The sequence below is a fragment of the Saprolegnia parasitica genome (genome assembly GCF_000151545.1).
Source record: "Saprolegnia parasitica CBS 223.65 unplaced genomic scaffold supercont2.15, whole genome shotgun sequence".
Taxonomy (NCBI): domain Eukaryota; phylum Oomycota; class Saprolegniomycetes; order Saprolegniales; family Saprolegniaceae; genus Saprolegnia; species Saprolegnia parasitica.
In genome coordinates this window covers 114,028-130,116 of record NW_012156409.1, presented here as the reverse complement: position 1 = coordinate 130,116, position 16,089 = coordinate 114,028, and the positions used below count along the sequence as shown (strand labels likewise).

Sequence of the window (16,089 nt, the reverse complement as noted above, 5' to 3'; positions counted from 1 at the left end):
CTCGCTGCGCCAGCTGGTTCCTCATCTCCAGCTGGGCCGCTACACGGTGCGCACTGGGTGACTCGATACTGAAACCAGCATTGCCCCTTCGCCACATTTCACCGCCTGGGAATGAGAAATTGAACTTGGCTCTCTCTACGGTACCCCTCTCTCGCGCCCGCTGATTGGCCAAAATCCACTGAAATCATCCACGCGTGTCGCATGCGGACCGCGACTCAGCATGTAACGCACACTTGGTACGCGAATTCCTCGCCTTTTGATTCGTCCAAACGCCGAGATTGCCCTAAAATGCACGCGCATGTGGCCACGTTGCAGCGATGGCAGGGTCGATTCTCTTATCGAGTGTGCCAGGGCGCGAGGCCCGCATGTTGAAGACGTGGCTCCACTGCTTCACATAGAACGCTCGGCAATCTGCAGTCACCTACGCAGGCGGTCCAGGTGCATAGACCAACGAGGACCGTCGCCTTGCCGATCATTCACGTGAGGGTCCCATGCAGCGGCATAGCACTTTGCAAGCGCCAATCTTGGCGGCTGCAAATCGTATGCGTGAGGTGGGTTTACCTGGGTTTAGCGTGTCGGCGCCCCGCGACAGACCGAGGCGCGATAAACCAACGTACAGTAAGCGATGAGGATGATTGACCCGCGCGATCGACTGGCGACTTTCTTGACGCTGGTTCGTCTAAAGCGCGTACCGTAGGACGACCTATCGCCTAGACGATACGAATCGAAGCGCTCTAGGATGATCTGCAGTATGGCGTAGCCAAAGCCATCCATCCCAGCCCCCGCACGAGTAGCTCGCTCGAAATTCGAACGAAAATGTGACGAGCTCTCGCGTGCGACAACACGTCGAATTCGAGCTCACGAAGAAGGCGCGCCTGTCGCCGCGTTGGCAGTTGCGTAGGCAGTTGAAGTGCCAGCCTTGTGCCACAACCTACGCACAGCTCCTACGCCTGCAAGTGCAGGTTTGCTACTCCAGGAGGTCACGGGAAGAAAGTACCGGTACGCCTGGTTCTTCTGGCAGCGGGAGGATTCTCGTGCAAATAGACGCTGCTTCATCGACTCAGCTTCAGGACGCGGCTTCCACAACGCAGCTTCGACCTCTTGCGCCAGCATCACGTCGGCTTTCTGGTCAGGCGCCGACGTGACGATCTAGGTCGTCGCCGATTGGATAAAAACCAACATTTTGCCCAATCACATGGAGGGTGAGATCCCCAACTTCGCTCGCCGGTTCAGGCAGACGGTCGACCATGCGCATGCCCTCGTCGAGCAAGATCAACACCCACTCGCGCATGCACGTGCAGACGCACACGAAAGAGTTCGTCTCGATCTCGTCTCTCTCGGACGCAGCCGTCGCCTTGCGCGTCCTCTGCGAAGCCCACTCGCTCGGCCTCGAGAAGGACGAGTCCGACATCGTGCGACGGACCCTCAAGACCGTGGCCTACGTCTCGGGCAAGCTGCAGCACCGCATGGGCACGCTAAAGAAGGGTGCGGGCGACGTTGGCGTGCCCCGCGTCGGCGCGACGCCCGACACGACGTCGGCCAAGTGCGCCAAGTGCGCACGGAGTTGGAACGCGTTCCAGCGCGGCCACAACTGTACGCATCAGCTACGATGTTTGGCCTCATGGTGCGCCGTAGGCCAAGCGTGTGGCCACCTCTTTTGCTCGCGATGCTTGACACCGACGCAGCTCCCGCGTAGCTTTGGCTTTGAGTCGCCGGCCAAGACGTGCGACCTCTGCCGGACATGGCTCGCCGAATTCATGAGTGCCAAGTTCGAGGAGGCCCACTTGGGTTCGAGGAAGGAAGGGCCTGCAGTGCCGAACGCTCCCGAGGTAGCCACCCCGTTTCCGTGCGTCGACGTACAAGTGTATTCCTGTAGGCGCTGGAGCCATTGGACCACTCGCCCCAAGGTTGATACTGCACCTCGGTAATAGCTCATGACGCCATCATGTAGCATTTGTCGAATTGCTGAAGGGCGCGCTCGAGAAAGGGCTCTCGCCAAGCCTCTCTGCGCGTCTGCAAGAGGTCTTTGAGGTGTACGGAGGAACGCCGCACGCCAAGACGAAGGCGATGTCCGAACTCAAGACAGCGATGACGTGTCTTCTTGCTGACGTCCCCGAGGACGAAGACGACGAAGACGAAGACGATGACGAGACCGCCGTCTCGGACACGACGACGACCACCAAGATGGCGTTTCCCAAGGACGCGCTGCAGACCGTGCTCAGCCTCATGCTTGCGCTCGAAGCCGTCGACTGGACGCTCGATAGTAAAGACGATGAAAACAAGGGCAACGACGAGGACGACGAAGCGCGCTCGTCCGTGGACCATCGCCTCTCGAGAGACCCGTCGGTGGCACTTCTTCGGCGCGAGACGCCGATGCTCGAGTACCAAGAGAGCACGGTCGGCTCCAATGACGACGACGACGCTTCGCTCAAGTCGCCGGCCACGCCGCCGCTGCCGCCCGCGATGGTCGAGTATTTTATCGTCAACCGCACCGAGACGAGTCCACTGTTTGCGTCATCGGCCAAGAAGGACGACCGGTGCCGCATCGAGGTGTTTACGTACCAAGGCATGATCCGCGTCAAGTCCATCTTCAACATGAACCGCCGGTTCACGTTTCGCATCTCGGACATGCAGCTCGTGCAACTGGAGAAGGAGTACTTGCGCTGGACGTTCCCGTACCGGTCCGAGCTCGTGCTGCAGTTCCAGAACGAAGCGACCAAGAACCACTTTTGCAAGCTCATCCAAGCGTACCTCACGACGCTCGACCCGAGCACGAAGCTCAAGCGCACGCTGCCGCTCGTGCCCTTCCTCCGCGGCGAAGTCAAGATGCACACGCAGCACTTTCCCGCCGCGTGTCTCACGAGCCTCGGCGAGTTTGCGTGGCGCGGCCTCGTGCTCGTCACCAACTACCGCGTGCTTGTCGTGCCCTTTGAGAGTGCGCCGCTCGTCGAGATCCCGCTCTTTTCGATCTTATCCGTCTCGCGCGAGTCGAGCTTTGGGTACCGATCTCCGTTCTTACTGCTGACGTCCAAAGACGTCCGGACGCTCCGACTGGATGTGACGCCCGATGACCGTCTCCTGACGCTTCTCCACCTCGTCACCAAGCTGAGCGAGTCGACGCAAAAGTTCCAGACGGGTCAGCCGACAAAAGACTCGGTGCTGAGCCTCCAAGTGCCGCACTTTAGCTTTGCGTACACGATGACGTCGGTGACGCCCGAGACGAACGGGTGGAAGTTCGCCGACATCCTCGTCGAGTACGGTCGCCAAGGCTTGGATACCAACCCGCTGCTACAGGTATTTCCTCCGCGATATATCGACGATAGGATGTCAACGATACGTACGTCTCTGCTAGGTGGTTGAGAATGGCGACGGCGCCGTCTGCGACTCGTACCCGCCCAAGCTGCTCTTCCCCGCGTCCCTCTCGATGGGCGACGTCCTCGCGGCCGTCAACTTTCGAGCGAAAAACCGCGTCCCGCTCATCACGTGGCAGCATCCGCGCAACCACAGCGTGCTCACGCGGTCGAGCCAGCCGCTGCTCGGACGGCTCCTCACGAGCCAAAGCTGCGGCATCGACGAAGGCCTCATCGCGTTCTACAAGAAGCTCTCGACAAAGTCGAGCTCGTCCCTGTACATCTTTGACGCGCGCAAGGTCAAGGCCGCCAAGGGCAATCGCCTCATGGGGAAGGGCGGCGTCGAGGCCTCCGGGCAGTACACGGGCGCGATCATCAACCACCTCAACATCGCCAACATGTACAAGATGCAGACGTCGTACCTTGGTTCGCGCTCCCAATTCGTGGAGGAAAAAACTGACTGGTGCTGTAGCGCTCATGAAGCTCTGCCTCTCGCCCGAGCACGATAAGAGCTGGTGGTCCGCCCTCGAGGTACGAATTGATACATTGATGGGTGTTGGAGCTACTCGCACTGTAGGGGACGCGGTGGTTTGAGCATTTGCACCTCGTGCTCGACGGCGCCGTCAAGATCGCGCGGGTGCTCGAGTTTGAAGGCGCAAGTGTCCTTGTGCACTGCAGCGACGGCTGGGATCGCACGTGCCAGCTCGTTTCGCTCGCGCAAATCATGCTCGACCCGTACTTTCGGACACTCGACGGCTTTGCGACGCTTGTCGAGAAGGACTGGCTCGCGTTTGGGCACAAGGTAGACCTCTTCGTTTCTCACTTCGGATTCGCTCTAGGATCTTATTTTCTAGTTTATGGAGCGGCTGGGCGGGAACCGATCGAAGGACCCGACGCGCGCCAAGGTGTCGCCGATCTTCTTGCAGTTCCTCGACGCCGTGTACCAGCTCACGACGCAATTTCCGACGGCGTTCGAGTTTGACGAACGGTACCTCGTCCACGTGGCCAACGCGCTCACGTCGGGCTTGTACGGCACGTTCCTCTACGACAACGTGCTCCAGCGCACGGCGGCGCGCGCGTGCGACAAGACGATCTCGGTCTGGACACCGCAGCTCGTGTCGCCGCAGCTGTTTCGGAACGCAAGCTACGAGGCGCGGCCCGACCCGCTCTGGCCGTGGCCCGGCCACCAAGCGCTCAAGCTCTGGACCGGGTACTACTTTCAGCACCACGAAGTGCACGCGCACAACCACATTGACGAAGAAGAGCGGCAAAAGGCGTAGCCAAATGGATATTTGTTTCTTGGTCGTATCTTGATATATATACGCATATTCACCGTTAGCACGACGTGTCGATGAGGATCGTGCCGGGGCCGCACGTGCCGCAGAGCTTGCTCCCGTGCTTCTCGGTGATGACGCCCGAGACGTCGCGGTTGGCGCCGAGGCCTTCGACACGCTTCCCAATGTCGTACTTGCTCACGTCGCTGCTCGCGAGCTCGACAAAGCGCGGCGGCGCCTCGGGCCGCAGATCGTACGCCGGGTCGAGCGACAGCTTTTCCATGACCTCGCGCGCCGCCTCCTCCGTCTCGGTCACAAACGACGGCGGCGTCTGCCGGTAAAAGATGTACTCTTTCTTGGGCGTGCTGCCCTCGTCGCCCAGCGTCACGCGCTTGGCCTCGCGCACACCCTTGAGCTCCAGCACGGGCGCGGCGCTCCGGGGCGTCGCCATCGTCGGCGCTGGTCGCTCCTCGACGTCGTCAAAGCCAAAGCTCTGGAGGTCCGCGAGACGCGGCTTGGGCGTACACCCGGGCACGCCGAGGTCGAGCGTCTCGGGCGCTCCGCCGACGTCCAGCGTCTCGGGGGTCGCGATCGAGAGCACCTTCTTCTTCTTGACTGGTGTCTTGGCCTTCTACACATCGACAGGATTGAGATGCTACGGAGAGTGCTCCGCGGACCTTTTTCGTGGGCGCAAGGACGAGACCGTGCTCGGCCTGGTTCCACGACATGACGAACGCTTCCAGCCGCGTCGGGGCGCCTGTACATCATCATGCAGACGATGCTACGAGTAGCAGAGTGGTGTCTACCAGCACTCGTCACGCCCAAGTCGGCGTCGGTCGTCGCGTGGGACGGTGCCTGCTGCGGCGATGGCTACACCGCCAACCGTCAAAACAACTTGGGAGATGAGGCCCATACCCGCTCGAGCTCAAACGCGTCCAGCGCGGCCTGGATGTTGTGGACGCGGAAGAACTCGCGGACGAGGTCGTGGATGTACCCTGCATCGTTGTCATTCTCTTGCGGCGTCTCGATCACTGGCGTCGCGGGCGTCGATGGCCGCGCGCGGTCGGTCTTGACGGTCGCGCTTGGCTCGCTTGCATGGTCATCATCCTCGTCGTCCAGAACGAGCTCCATCGAGGCCACCTTCTTGGACCGGCGACTCGTCTCCTCGTGGAGGCTGTCCCCGAGCGGAGCGTCGTCGTCGGCCCACGCTCCTCGCGACCCCATGCCTCCGATCCAAGAATACTCCTTTCATATTGAAAACGGTTTCCAGACGAATACGAATATATATATTGCGTCTGTTAGGGGTGGGGCAAGAGTGCACTTAGCGCCGCTTGGACACGCGCCTAGAGCCGCCGATGAGGGACGCCTTGGGCACTGTGCTGCGTACCTGGTCGAGCTTCGACGGCAGGCCGACGTGAGTCGAGTAGAGCGCGTCAAAGCACTGCAGCATGTACGGCACCCACTCGTCATGCAGCACCTACCAGCGATGACGATGACGCCTGCTGCGTCAACGATTACCTGCGTGAGCTTGAGCAGCTGCATGTCGAGGCAGCGAGCGTCGTCCGAATGCGCGGGCGCCACGCCGGTTGTCGCACAAAACGTCTTGAGGACTTCGGCGACACGCTCGAGCGTCGCCTGGAGCTGCGTCGAGAAGCGGACGCGGAGAGCGTTGAGCGGGCACAGCCTAGTATGTGTCATCGTGAGACAACGCAAGGAGGAGTTCGCACCGGAGGTCGTTGAACGAGGCGAGCATGCCGTTCGTGAGCTGCGCGAGGATTGGAAAGGCCATGAGCGCGTGTGGTGGGCCGTCTGCGACGCTATTGACAACCACAAAAAAGGGACTCGACGGGTACCTTGGGACGCCGACATGGCGAGCTGGCGGAACGACGCGAGCATGATGGGCGTCGCGCTGTACGCTGCTTTCGGCTGCACGTGCGCGTGGAGCGACGCTTGAAAGTCCGAGACCGCCGTCGTCCACTGGACCGAGATGCGCTCCAGAATGTGCTGCTCAAAACCCACGAGCACGAGCGCTACCGCATCGTTATAATAGCCACCGCCACGAAGGACTTGTACACGAAAAGTCGACTTGAACGCGGCCGAGCGAGCCCGCGAAGAAGAGCATTTGCTCGAGCACGGACGCGATCGAGCCAAAGTCGTCGATCTTGGGCAAGAGCCTACGGCGAGGATCAGAAGGTGAGGCCCGCACGACAACGCCTACGCGTCCACGACGACCATGAGGTCAACGACGAGGCGGACGGCCCAGTTGCACAACGGCGTGTCCGTCTTCTCGAGCACTTGCTACACATATACCATGTGCGCATGCCCTTTTCAAAGCAGGCAAGCGACGGACCTGGTGCCCGAAGATCGCCGTGTACTGCGTAATCAGGTCAAACCACCCCGTGCGCTTGGCGTCAATGAGTTGCATGAGCTACGGATAACACCATCGTCATGTACATGCCATGGTTGATGGCGTACGTGGTGGTACGGGTCGGATGTCGCAAGGCCTTGCGTCGTGTGGGCGAGCCACTTGCTGCGGCAGTCGAGGAACTCGTGCTTCAAGGCCTCTTCGTAGCCGGTCGGGACGGGCGACCACATCGCGTCGGCGCGCCGGAGGTACGCGACGAGGTGGAGGCATTTGGCGAGCGGAAGGTCCTGCTGCAGTGTCTCGATGATCTTGGACCGAAGAGTCGTCGTCGCCTCTTGCACCTCGCGCAGCTAGCACACAAGACGATAGTGCCATGGACGCCAAGAGCATGCGACGTACGAGGCTGCGCAAGATGGCATGCGACGTTGGCTTGGCGACCTCGTCGACCAGAAGCGTCTTTGCAAACTGAATCGCATCCAGCGCTTCCTCGAGCAAGTCGCTGGCGATACAGGCCTCGACGAGCTCGGGGATCTCGAGAAGCTCCATGAGCTGCGTGTGATGGGCAAGGATATATTGGATCTCCGTGTTGGTCTTGGCGGCTGCGTGGACAGTCGTGTCCAGAGCGCTGCAGGCAGCGAGAAGCTCGGGCAGAGCGGCCTCGACAGCGTCGACGTTGCCTGCGATCGTTTGCAGCTCGGCCGTCACGACCTGCGAGCACTGCTGGCTCTGCACAAAGACGTGGTAATTCTTGAGCGCTAGCCGCGAGAGGCGCTCGCCGACGTCGTCCATCTGCCGCGCCAGCCGCCATGGCTTGCCGAGGAGCTCGTCTTGGCTCGACTGCCCGAGGAGCATCGCGCTGTCCGGATACAGAATAACACGTGGCCATGTTATAACCCGAAAATTCGGAACATGCGTCTAACACGTCAAAGGCGACGTGTGCAGTATCCTCGGCCTTTTGTCGACGCCACTTCGATCCGGGAAGGTGCGCGGTCGCACGAAGACGAGGGCGACCGGTCCGTGGCACGGCTCCCGCCAGGCGATGGGCATGCCGGCCTGCGTGGAAAGGCCAGTTTACAGGCGCTGGCGCCGTTGGCCGTTCTGTTTAACGCCTTTCCACGCGCGTTATAATTCGGCGACGCATGTGCGGTCAGGGCGGCGTGGTGGGCCACGCGCGTGTCGCTGGACGTTGCAGGCGCTCGTCGCGCGTGGCAAAGATACAAAACCATGTCCATGTTGCTGGAGTTCAAAGCACTCCCATTAACATCATCGTTAGACCGTACAGGCCGTCATGGGGCATGGCAGTGGTTGCATCTCCAGGTGTAGCAGCGCAGGATTACATGGCGTACTTGGCCGTCCACTCCCGTGCCGTGCCGTCATGGCGGGCGCGGTCGGTTCTATAAATCTGCGCAATTTCGGGCACGAGCGGGTCGTCGGGGTTGGCGTCCGTGAGCAGCGAGCAAATCGAGAGGAGGACCTTCGAGATCGTGAGCGCGGGGCTCCACTGGTCCTTGAGGATGTCTAAGCAGATGCCACCGTTGGCGTTGATGTTGCAGTGGTAGATGCGCGTCGTGAAGTTGACTTTCGGCGGCTTGAACGGGTAATCTGCCGGGAAGTGGATGTTGAGAAAGTAGACGCCGCCCGCATACGGCGAGTCTTCCGGGCCCATGATGGTCGCCTGCCAATGGAAGAGGTCGTCGCCGACGGGGCCGGCCGAGCAGTTGGCCGGCGGGTCCTTCCCGAGGTCCTGCAGTTCCTTGTTGATACGCTTCAGAGCCATCTCTCGCCCAGTGACTAAAACGGAAAATAACCAACGGGGGGCACCACGCCACCGGCTAAGTGCGCCGGAACACGCACTTAACACGCCATCCGGATAACCCAGCAACGCGTTTGTATGTCGAAAGGCTATCCGGTTACGATTCTAGAACCATCGAAGGCGACCAACGGCCCGACGCGAGGTTAATTTTACCCAATCGCGATCGCGCCAAGATGGGACTAGCCCCGCCGGGATGGACGACGCCGACGGCCAAGCGTTGGATATGCAGTGGCCTCGACGAGGGCTCTGGCCGTGGACCTTGCGTGCGGACGAGGTGGGCGCCCGTGTAATAGTGTAGCGTTCCGCGCGGCCACTTGGCGTTGCCTGTGAGCAATCGCGCGTGCTTGTGAAAGTGGCGTGTGAGTGCAACCAGCGGCCGGGTGGCGGGTTCCACAGCGCGGGAGGAGTGGTAGAGGCGACCGAGGCTTTTTCTAACCTCAAGGACATGCGGAGCGTGTCACACCGTGGATAGCCAGACAGGAGGCATGTAACGTGGGCGGGATCGTCGCGCGCAGCCCATTTCTCCAATTCGACTGCTCGTGCCTCATGCGCGCAGTACCTCACGTCCTCGCCATCCTGGCGCTTCTCGCCGCGTCCTCGTCCGGCCAGCTCGTGACGTGCACGGCCAAGGTGTGTGTCGCCAACAGCGACGCCCGCACGAACGACTTTTGCCTCAAAGCGTGCAACACGGAAGACGCCGCGAACGACTGCAGCATGTTCTGCACTTGCGGCAGCACGTCGCCGGGCTACATGTGCGCCAACGTCTGCCGCAAGGCCAAGACCTCGGACGAATGCGGCACGCCCGTGTTCCAAAAGTGCCAGGCCGATGCGTTGGTGTGCGACCGGTCGCCAGCAACAACGCCGGCGCCAACGACTGCTGCCGCCTCGACGCCGGCTCCTACGTCGGCCCCCACGACCGCGCCGACGACCGCGCCTACGACTGCGCCGACGACCGCGCCTACGACCGCGCCGGCGACTCCGAGCCCTTCGACTGCAGGGCCCTCTCCGTCCCCATCGCCGAGCACAGCGGCTCCGACGACGGCGCCCACGAATGCTCCGACGACGAACGCCCCTACATCGACGCAAAGTAGCACCACGGCACCGGCGCCCACCACAGGTAGCTCGTCGACCCCGACGCCGACCGCCTCGACGCCGGCGCCGACGACGAAGGATTCGGCGTCGCCGACCCCGGCCCCGTCTTCGAACGGAACGGCTGTTCCCGTCCGAACCTCTACACCCACCACACCGTCCGTGACGCCGACGAACGCTTCGACGCCGGCGACGACGGCACCGGTCCACAACAATGGCACCGTGCTGCCTTCGACGACGGCAGCCGCCAAGACGTCGACCCCGAGTGCGCCGTCGAGCAAGTGCTCCATGATCAGTATTGTTGCCGATGCCACATATTGCATCGAGGGCCCAGTGTGCGGTGGCGAGCATGGTGGGTGCCCGAAGAAGGGCGATGTGGCCACTGCCCACTGCCTCAAGGGCCTCGACAGCTACGTTAGCGCCGACAAGTGCGTCGCGCCAATGGATGCGACCTGCGAGACGATCGCGCCCCATGTCCGCGGCTGCGTCTTTGACAAGAAGAAGGCGGCGGCTGAAGCGAACGCGAATGCGGCGTGCATTCCGGTGAGCGTCGCAGGTGACGCCACGTACTGCGTGCCGGGGCCCATCTGCGGCGGCAATGGTAGCAATTGCCCCAAGAAGGGTGACAAGGCGGCGAGCGACTGCGTCTCGGGGATCCCGAGCTTCCACAGCGCGGGCTCGTGCGTCGCGCCGGCGGACGCGGTCTGCCAAATGGTTGCGCGTGGCGTCAACGGCTGCGTCTTCCCGTAAGCCCTCGGCGTAAGGCTAAGCGACGTGTATAAAGCTCGCGTGTAAAGTGTGTGTTTGGTGTGGATCGACCGAGTTGCTATGAATAGCGTTGGAGGAATATGTTTCTAGAGAAGCTGCCGCTCGTGCACGTCGAGACCGAGATGGACGCCAAGGCTGTTGTCCGCCGCATGCGCCTGCACCAGAAGGCGCCGGCCGCCCCCGAAAAGTACGTACAACGACCGCCCAAGGCGCAGGCGCATGCGCCGATGCAAATCTAGAACCGAAATGGACGTTGCCGGCTTCAACGAGCTCGTCCAGGCGGCGAAGAGCGACCTCGTGCAGCAAGAAGCCGCAGCCAAGAACGAGCTCGAGTTCACCGCGGCCTCCTCGACATCAAGGTAAACCGAACACCAAGTGCTTATCTGAGAGTGCGCAGAAGCCGCGGCCCCCGATGGACCTCTCGGGAGGAGGAGCATCGAGTTTCAAACTGCCCAGTCTCAAACCGCCACCCAAGCAACCACCAACCAACCAAGAGCGCCCAACGTCGTCGTCGTCGACGACGTCCAGCAACGGGCGAGGTCCAGCTGCGAAAAAGCCTGTCACCGAGAGCCCCAAGGCGACGCTGGCAGCCATCAAGCCCAAACCATCGACGCTGAGAGGACCTCTCGCGACAAAACCCACGCAAGCGAGTCATCCTCGACCCAGCGACGAGCCAAAGGCGTCGGGCAAGGTATCGTCGCTCAAGCCTACACCTGTCCCTGCGCCCGGACCTGCCAAGCGCCCGTCGACCAAGACCTCTGCGCCTCCGCCCAAGCCCAACAATATTCCCGTTGCAGTCGTAAGCCTTCTCCACCGACCACCGACGTAGTTGACTGGCAATAGACCACCAAGCCCAAGAAAGCGGTACTAGGACGGAGCAAGAAGGAGGTATCGACGATGGACTGCCTTGCAAACTTTGACGACGCCGAGCCCGAGGTCGACAGCGCCCCCGTGTACAACGACTTGGACAACAACAACGGGTACGGCTCGGACGATGACATTATGATGCGGTAGAGACGATGTAATTTCCTCAATGCGAGAGATGCTTACGTTCGTACGCGTCGACAACGTGGTCGACGATCTCCTGGACGGCCACGCGCCCGGTCACCTGCGCAAAGACCGTGGGGCCCGCGCCGCGCATGAGCTTGGCGTCGCGCGCCATCACGTCGAGGCTCGCGCCCACATGCGGCGCGAGGTCAATCTTGTTGATGACCTAATTCATGGAGCACACATGAGGGGATGGCTCCAGGCGGCGGTCCGTTACGAGGAGGTCGGCCTGCGTGATGCCAGGGCCGCCCTTACGGGGCACCTTGTCGCCACCGGCCACGTCGATCACGTAGATGATGTAGTCGGCGAGCTCGCGGCTAAAGTTAGCGGCGAGGTTGTCGCCACCCGACTCGACGAGCACGAGCTGGAGCTGGAAGAGGTCCGTGAGCTCTTCGCAGGCTTGGAGGTTGGCCGAAATGTCTTCGCGGATCGCAGCATGGGGGCAGCCACCCGTCTCGACGGCCCGAATGCGCTCTTCCGGCAGCGCCTTGTGCTTGACGAGGAACTCGCCATCTTCTTTGGTAAAGATATCGTTCGTCACCTACGCCGACGCAGCCATGACGCGCCAGGAGAGAATGAGCCAAGCCCACCGCTGCAATCTGGAGCCGATCGCGAAGGGCTTCGCAGAGCGCAAGCATAAGCGCTGTCTTTCTACGTGGCGAGGATGAAGGAGGCGCGGGATTGAGAGGAACCATACCCGCTGCCCACGGGCCCGCCAATGCCAACGGTGAACGCGCGTTCGAGGTAGTCGCGCTCGATGAGCGGTTCGCGGTGCTCAAAGACACCCGCATGCTCGAGGTGCTCGTGCGTGTGGCCATGGTCCATGAGCTGCTGGTACTCGCTCGGCGTCGGGTCGCGGCCATACCGCTTCTTGAAGCGTTCGACCGTCTCCGACGCCCCTAGATCGTCATGCCCATGGTCATGATCGTGGTGGTGGTGGTCATGGTGGTGGTCGTGGTTATGGTGGTGGTGGTCATGGTCATGGTGGTGGCCGTGGTCGTGGTGGTGGTCAGCGGGGGCGTGGCTGGACATCGCTCTGTACTTGGGACGAAGATCGGCTTTGACGAAGATCGGCCTTGACGAAGATCGGACAGTTGGCGAAGCAGCCAGCAGCTGGCAAGTCGCGCAATCTGGTTCGATCGACTGAGCGACTTGATGACTAAACGACTTGATGACTAAACCACTAAGAACTAGTCGACTAATCGACTAAGATTGCCGACCCGACGAAACTGATTCTGCCTAGTTCAACGCGAGTCCAGTTCGGGCTCATCCACATCGGCTGCTTGGGACGCACCGGTATGTCTCTCCACCTGGTCTGCCCGCTCTTCTCTGCCTCGGTACACGCACACGGCCTCGTTACGCCTGTTCATCACGCCCATCCATGCGGGCAAGACGCAGCTTCGACAGCAGAAGGCAGAGATCGCACGGTCGAATTGAATATATAATCTTAATTTGTAAATTCGTTCCTGGTAATCTACGGGGTGGTCCTAACTCTATATGGTACGGGTCGTCTAGTTGATGCGTGCAACCTTCATGGGCACGACGAGCGGGTTCTCTTCCTCCAGCTTGCGCTTGGCCTGGCGCCGAAAGTCGAATGTGCAGTTGTGCTCCTCGGCGTACCGGTGGCGCGTGCAAAACGTGTAGCCGCAGCGGCACGTGATCGCAGAGAGACCAATCTTGGCTTTGCACGACCAGCACTTGCGCTTGTTCGACTGCTCAACCTTGGACGGCTTCTCGGGCTCCTGCGGCGTCTCGGTCGCGAGCGCGGTTGCCGCTTCGAGCGGGGTCACCTCGACGGCCTTGGCCAGTGGCTTGGGCGCTTCCGGCGTCAGGGCGTGGCATCGCTCCAGGGCAGGGCCGACCGGCGCGGGCTCGGCGGCCGGCGTCGAGGACGAGCTCGTCGGGAGGATGCCAGAGGAGTTCTGCATGAGCGACGGATCAAAAGCGGAAATGAAAATGGGCGGAGCTGGCCGTAAAACTCCCAGCTGGTGTTTGTATGGGCGGCTGTATACGGAGTGCGCTAAATTTAATTGCGTTTTATTTGAAGTCGGGCCGGTGTGAGCAACAAAGAAAACCCCGGAGCGGCGCCAGTATAATAATACGATGGTCCCATACAAAGATTAGGTGCATTAAAAACAGAGACGCGCGACGAGGATCGGCGGATTCCGAACCGATGTGCGTGCGCTGAAATTAAAAAAAGTTGAACGTCCGAATTGTAATAAAATACGCGACGCGTTCGAAGGCGCCGGGAGTTTTCTGCGCAGAAGCCGATGGAACCTTTTATTATTAATACCCATTTTATTATACGAGTCGGCACGGTTTTTTATAAATTGGATACGTGGTCAACGTGTATTTTAATAAAAAGCCAGTGAACACGTAGGTAGTATTGTCGCACACCACAAGAACATCACCGTAATATTAATATTGGTAAAATGATACTTCTCAATTGTATTCTTATTGTACTGTCGTGCATAAGAAACGTGCACCCAATCGACGGCCCTGCTATTCTGCCCTTAAATCAGGCTTCCTTTAGGCTCCATTTCGGACTTTCGAGTCGAAAAAGAAGCGGCGGCTCGCTGCGACTTCGAATTCGAAGTGCGTGGACAGGCTACCGGAACATTCCCGGACCTATCTTCGATTGCTTCGGATCGAAGTTCGAAGCCAATAAGCCATCAGCGATGTCTTTGCGCCGATGGGCACGGCCGATGGTCCGCCTCGGACGGACCCGCGCCGTCGCGCCGCGACGCTTGCGGCAGTTCTCGTCCTTCCAGAGAGATATAGATGGCCAACGAAGAGGCCCGACGCGATACTGGCTCCGCGTGGCGCTGCTAGGGCTCGTCGTGGGCTCGTCCGGCGCGCTGCTGGGCTCGGAGGACCGCCAACGTGCGGCCCGCGCAGTGGTTTCGCTCGGACGCATCTTGGCAGAGATCGCGTACGACCAGAGGGACCACAGTAGCGAAGACGCAAGAGAGGCGGCGTCGGCGGAGGACCGCATCGCGTCGATCTTGGCGACGATGGCCCAAGAACAGACGTTCCGGCAGGCACTCGTGGCCCACGGTGGCGTCCAAGTGCTGCTAAAGGCACTGCCGCATGCAAACGACGTAATCCTTCGGAATCGTACGCCATCCGCGCTCTACTCGTCGCCTCATGCGTTGTGCAGGCATCCTTACTGCCATTGCCTCCGTCGCCACGACGCCAGGCACTGACGCCGCACTGGCGGACCTCGAGACCACGTCGCACCTCTTATTACACCTCCCTGCCGCTGACCTGCCTCTGCTCGACCGGCTCAAGATCGACATGGCGCTCAAGCATGTCCATGACGTGCCCCGCCGTCCCGCCATCTCGCTGCCCATCGTGCGGTGCTCTCATCTCCTTTTACGGAATCTCATGAATCGTAGGACGTGGCGCCGACCGTACATCGCCTCGCGTCGGCCACGGTGCTGTCCAGAGCCACGAGCGACGAGCGCAAGGTGCGACGTTTCTCTCGAATCGCTGATCATAGCGACCGCGTCGAGTAGTTTGCGCTGCAGTCGCTCACGTCGCTCTTGCTGACCGCCGAGAGCCAGAGTGCGTCGGCCGCGCTGGACACGGCGCTGCGCACGCTGCTCAGCAACACGCCACTGGTCGCGAATCTGCGCGAGCTCGCAGTGACGCCGGCGTCGCCGTTGCAAGAGCCCGCCGCGACCCTTCTCGTGGCGCTCTTCCGCCTCAGTGGCCTCTGCGGGATCTCGTTGCAAGAGCCAGCGTCGTGGCACGCGCAGGTGCAGAGAACTCGCCACTGCGCCAGACGACACCACCGCCTACGTTGTAGTTTGTGTCGTGGGCGTACGTGGACGCGCCGGCCGTGCACGTCGCCGCCGCCGAAGCGTGGCACCTCATCGCCAAGCAATCGCCCGACGTCCTTCTCTCGTCCAAGGCCGGCCAAGACGCGCTGTTGCAGCTCGCGCGCGCCACGTTTCCGCCGACGAGCCGCACGCCGAGCGTCCAGATGCACATTTGCGCCATCGTGTCGGCGCTGGGCGACCGCTTCACGGACGGCGGCTTGGGCACGACGATGGCGACACCCATGTCGCGCGTGTTTCGTGATGCTGACGTCCTCGACGCTGCCGTAGGTCTTCTTGAACGTGGCACGGCGACTCACGCGTCGTAGGAGCTGGACGCGACGCCGGTCCTTGGCTGGGTCGACGTGCTCACGCAGTGGTCTTTCCACGGCACGTCTGCAGTCCGCCACCACGCGATCCAGAGTCTCTCGCACCTCGCGCTGCGTCAAGACGCGTCGCGCCGCGTGCTGCAAGCGTGGATGCTCGGTCTTCTCCGGGAGCTCTTCGCGGCGCCCGTATGACGCGCGTCCGTGTCCCGACTGACCTCGTGATGACGTCTTAG

The 16,089-nt window shown here is 61.3% G+C and overlaps 9 protein-coding genes across 9 annotated transcripts; 4 read left to right on the top strand and 5 right to left on the bottom strand.

Annotated features, from left to right (window-relative positions):
- Positions 1 to 1,208: 1,208 nt before the first annotated feature.
- SPRG_05166 (hypothetical protein) lies at positions 1,209 to 4,686 on the top strand. The gene is made up of 8 exons (XM_012343770.1): positions 1,209 to 1,593; positions 1,636 to 1,829; positions 1,877 to 1,907; positions 1,952 to 3,294; positions 3,353 to 3,776; positions 3,823 to 3,881; positions 3,928 to 4,152; positions 4,205 to 4,686. Exons 1-8 carry the CDS (start codon positions 1,248 to 1,250, stop codon positions 4,628 to 4,630), a joined length of 3,048 nt encoding a protein of 1,015 aa, XP_012199160.1. The 5' UTR covers positions 1,209 to 1,247; the 3' UTR covers positions 4,631 to 4,686.
- On the bottom strand, positions 4,613 to 5,863 carry SPRG_05165 (hypothetical protein). Its single transcript, XM_012343769.1, has 4 exons — positions 5,540 to 5,863; positions 5,431 to 5,494; positions 5,302 to 5,381; positions 4,613 to 5,255 (listed from the first exon to the last, which is right to left on the bottom strand). The coding sequence occupies exons 1-4, from the start codon at positions 5,846 to 5,848 to the stop codon at positions 4,686 to 4,688; spliced, it is 1,023 nt and encodes a 340-aa protein (XP_012199159.1). The 5' UTR covers positions 5,849 to 5,863; the 3' UTR covers positions 4,613 to 4,685.
- An 82-nt stretch (positions 5,864 to 5,945) lies between these two features.
- SPRG_05164 (hypothetical protein) lies at positions 5,946 to 7,932 on the bottom strand (the record flags this gene model as incomplete). The annotated part of the gene is made up of 9 exons (XM_012343768.1): positions 7,389 to 7,932; positions 7,100 to 7,339; positions 6,975 to 7,052; positions 6,843 to 6,922; positions 6,698 to 6,798; positions 6,478 to 6,654; positions 6,352 to 6,433; positions 6,143 to 6,308; positions 5,946 to 6,101 (listed from the first exon to the last, which is right to left on the bottom strand). Exons 1-9 carry the CDS (start codon positions 7,839 to 7,841, stop codon positions 5,946 to 5,948), a joined length of 1,533 nt encoding a protein of 510 aa, XP_012199158.1. The 5' UTR covers positions 7,842 to 7,932.
- Positions 7,933 to 8,214: 282 nt separating this feature from the next.
- Positions 8,215 to 8,791, bottom strand: SPRG_05163 (ubiquitin-conjugating enzyme E2 4). Its single transcript, XM_012343767.1, has one exon. The coding sequence runs from the start codon at positions 8,764 to 8,766 to the stop codon at positions 8,323 to 8,325; it is 444 nt and encodes a 147-aa protein (XP_012199157.1). The 5' UTR covers positions 8,767 to 8,791; the 3' UTR covers positions 8,215 to 8,322.
- Positions 8,792 to 9,348: 557 nt separating this feature from the next.
- SPRG_22158 (hypothetical protein) lies at positions 9,349 to 10,641 on the top strand (the record flags this gene model as incomplete). Its single annotated transcript, XM_012343980.1, has 1 exon — positions 9,349 to 10,641. The coding sequence occupies one exon, from the start codon at positions 9,349 to 9,351 to the stop codon at positions 10,639 to 10,641; it is 1,293 nt and encodes a 430-aa protein (XP_012199370.1).
- Positions 10,642 to 10,739: 98 nt separating this feature from the next.
- Positions 10,740 to 11,488, top strand: SPRG_05162 (hypothetical protein; the record flags this gene model as incomplete). The annotated part of the gene is made up of 3 exons (XM_012343766.1): positions 10,740 to 10,846; positions 10,899 to 11,018; positions 11,116 to 11,488. The coding sequence occupies 3 exons, from the start codon at positions 10,740 to 10,742 to the stop codon at positions 11,486 to 11,488; spliced, it is 600 nt and encodes a 199-aa protein (XP_012199156.1).
- Positions 11,489 to 11,640: 152 nt separating this feature from the next.
- Positions 11,641 to 12,782, bottom strand: SPRG_05161 (hypothetical protein). Its single transcript, XM_012343765.1, has 4 exons — positions 12,404 to 12,782; positions 12,297 to 12,357; positions 11,924 to 12,247; positions 11,641 to 11,872 (listed from the first exon to the last, which is right to left on the bottom strand). The coding sequence occupies exons 1-4, from the start codon at positions 12,736 to 12,738 to the stop codon at positions 11,690 to 11,692; spliced, it is 903 nt and encodes a 300-aa protein (XP_012199155.1). The 5' UTR covers positions 12,739 to 12,782; the 3' UTR covers positions 11,641 to 11,689.
- A 344-nt stretch (positions 12,783 to 13,126) lies between these two features.
- Positions 13,127 to 13,663, bottom strand: SPRG_05160 (hypothetical protein). The gene has a single exon (XM_012343764.1). It carries the CDS (start codon positions 13,632 to 13,634, stop codon positions 13,218 to 13,220), a length of 417 nt encoding a protein of 138 aa, XP_012199154.1. The 5' UTR covers positions 13,635 to 13,663; the 3' UTR covers positions 13,127 to 13,217.
- Positions 13,664 to 14,381: 718 nt separating this feature from the next.
- Positions 14,382 to 16,048, top strand: SPRG_05159 (hypothetical protein; the record flags this gene model as incomplete). Its single annotated transcript, XM_012343763.1, has 6 exons — positions 14,382 to 14,823; positions 14,867 to 15,060; positions 15,105 to 15,176; positions 15,225 to 15,467; positions 15,518 to 15,814; positions 15,857 to 16,048. Exons 1-6 carry the CDS (start codon positions 14,385 to 14,387, stop codon positions 16,046 to 16,048), a joined length of 1,437 nt encoding a protein of 478 aa, XP_012199153.1. The 5' UTR covers positions 14,382 to 14,384.
- Positions 16,049 to 16,089: the final 41 nt, after the last annotated feature.